Here is a 1,958-nt window from a genome sequence, read left to right as displayed (position 1 = left end):
AGTCAAGTTGCAACTGTTTGATCAGTAATATATCAGAGCTCTGATCATGTGACCTTTAGACTTGGCACATATTGAAACGTTGAAAAAAGGCGAGATTTCGCCGGAAAATGGTCGGTTCCTTGACGCTTGAACAGCGTTTTCATAACGATTCATTTAGATTGACGATCTTTTCATGCAGCGAAAACAATTCCCCTGGGCTCACCTTCGCCTGCAATGGGAAATAGGTAGCAATTTACGACATGGCTCATATAGTTGCAAAAATATGACTACAGTTCCACAGTAAAATAGGCGTCATATTTGTGTACAAAACAAGGCATCCCATCAGCTATATCTTTTGTTGTTCGAATTATATATATATATATATATATATATATATATATATATATATATATATAAAATATATATATATATATATATATATATATATATATATATATATAAGTAGTAAGTAAATACTGTCTCAAGAGAGAGGGGGTTATCCTACGATACTTAAACATGGGATAATAGGGGGTTATCCTAGACGGAAAGAGATTAAGGGGATTAGGCGGCCTTGAAACTCATTTTTCCGCCATGACAACCCTAGCGACGGTTGATTTGAAAGCTATTCACGAAATTTACAAGGAATTGAAAAAGGATTATTTTCAATACGGTGAAAGGTTTCTTTATTTCTTGGCAACATGTCAGTACTTGGATCCTGATCTTGATTTGGATATTGCGATGAAAATGAGACCCTATGGTGGACTGATTGGTATTGATAATTCGTCTCTGGACAAGTAGTTCAAGTCTTAAAAAATTTTGAGGTTGCATGCTATACTTCACGACGCTTCAGGTTTTGTCTTTGAATATAGTGAAAAAGGGTCGGGCTTTTCGTATGTCCTACCGTGTCCAGTGACAAACGAGTATCTTGGTCACGTGACAGGACTTGCCTTCTGTCTATATGTAAAGACTTTTAAAAGCAATTTTTTCAGTTTGCTGGAATGTTGAAATCAAGACCAGTTGTTCTTGATTTTGAAGGCTTTCGACATAAAAAGTCTCGTTTTATTATCAAAGAACTAGCTGTTTCGACAGAAAATTATTGTGATACTGTGTCATTTTTACCCCCAACTTCATTCAACATACTGTCTTCGAGTGAGAGACGATCATACAGTTGGGTGTCAAAATATCTCCATGGTTTGAATTGGGAGAGTAGAGATTATCCATATTGTTATTTGCAACAAATTTTTGATATCATAGCACTTCGATTTCCCTTGGCAACTTTTTATGCGAAGGGAACAGAAAAAACAGAAACTATTCAGAAACTTCTCAAAAAGGACGTTATCAATTTAGAGATTTTATTATGTCCAAAAATTGAAAATTTGAAATTTTTTCACGAGACACCAATTTGTACTTTACATTTTTTAAGCTGTCCTAAGCGGCAAAGAAATCAACACTGTGCAAGAAAAAAAGCTACACTTTTTTACCTGTGGCTAACGAATGAATCGACGGTCCGAGAAAGCAGCATCGTCTCTACTTCAAGTGAACTTGTCCCCAAATTTAGTGGTTTACAGTTGTATAGCGGATGAAGATCAATTAACAGCTACACTTGTCAAAGAGGAAAAAGTTGACAGTCGTGGTCAAACTTGACTGAGGAAACAGCAAATTGTCTGCACTGGAGCTGAAATAGAAGCCTTCAAGAAATACCTTTCACTTTTGGAGTACTTTCAATTGTACCATGTCTTTGGAAGAGAAAATGCGAAAGCTGAAACTAACCCCTTTACCTATGCCCAAGCGTGCAGAGCCAGTTCTGATTTCACTGAACGATAAGAGCTTTCCAGCTGAAATAAGACGAAGAATTGAAAAGAACAACGTACAGTCAATTGTTTTCAGACAAAAACCTGACAGAGTAAATGCGAACTACACCATTACTTTTATCAATGATAATCAAAACTCACAATTGGTATCTTATGAAATTTATATAA

General features: G+C 35.8%; 1 protein-coding gene across 1 annotated transcript in view; it reads right to left on the bottom strand.

The window, feature by feature from the left end:
* Positions 1 to 1,200, bottom strand: part of LOC142336569 (uncharacterized) — a 7,976-nt gene extending 6,776 nt beyond the window's left edge. Inside the window, exon 1 of the mRNA XM_075385478.1 lies at positions 1,120 to 1,200. Coding sequence (XP_075241593.1) covers positions 1,120 to 1,200 — 81 coding nt within the window. The remainder of the gene's footprint in view (positions 1 to 1,119) is intronic.
* Between the last annotated feature and the right edge of the window lie 758 nt (positions 1,201 to 1,958).

Source organism: Convolutriloba macropyga, chromosome 3 (assembly GCF_964194025.1).
Source record: "Convolutriloba macropyga chromosome 3, txConMacr16.3, whole genome shotgun sequence".
In the NCBI taxonomy this organism is placed as follows: Eukaryota; Metazoa; Xenacoelomorpha; order Acoela; family Convolutidae; genus Convolutriloba; species Convolutriloba macropyga.
The sequence above is the reverse complement of the archived record's forward strand: the minus strand, read 5'-3'. Positions and strand labels throughout refer to the sequence as shown.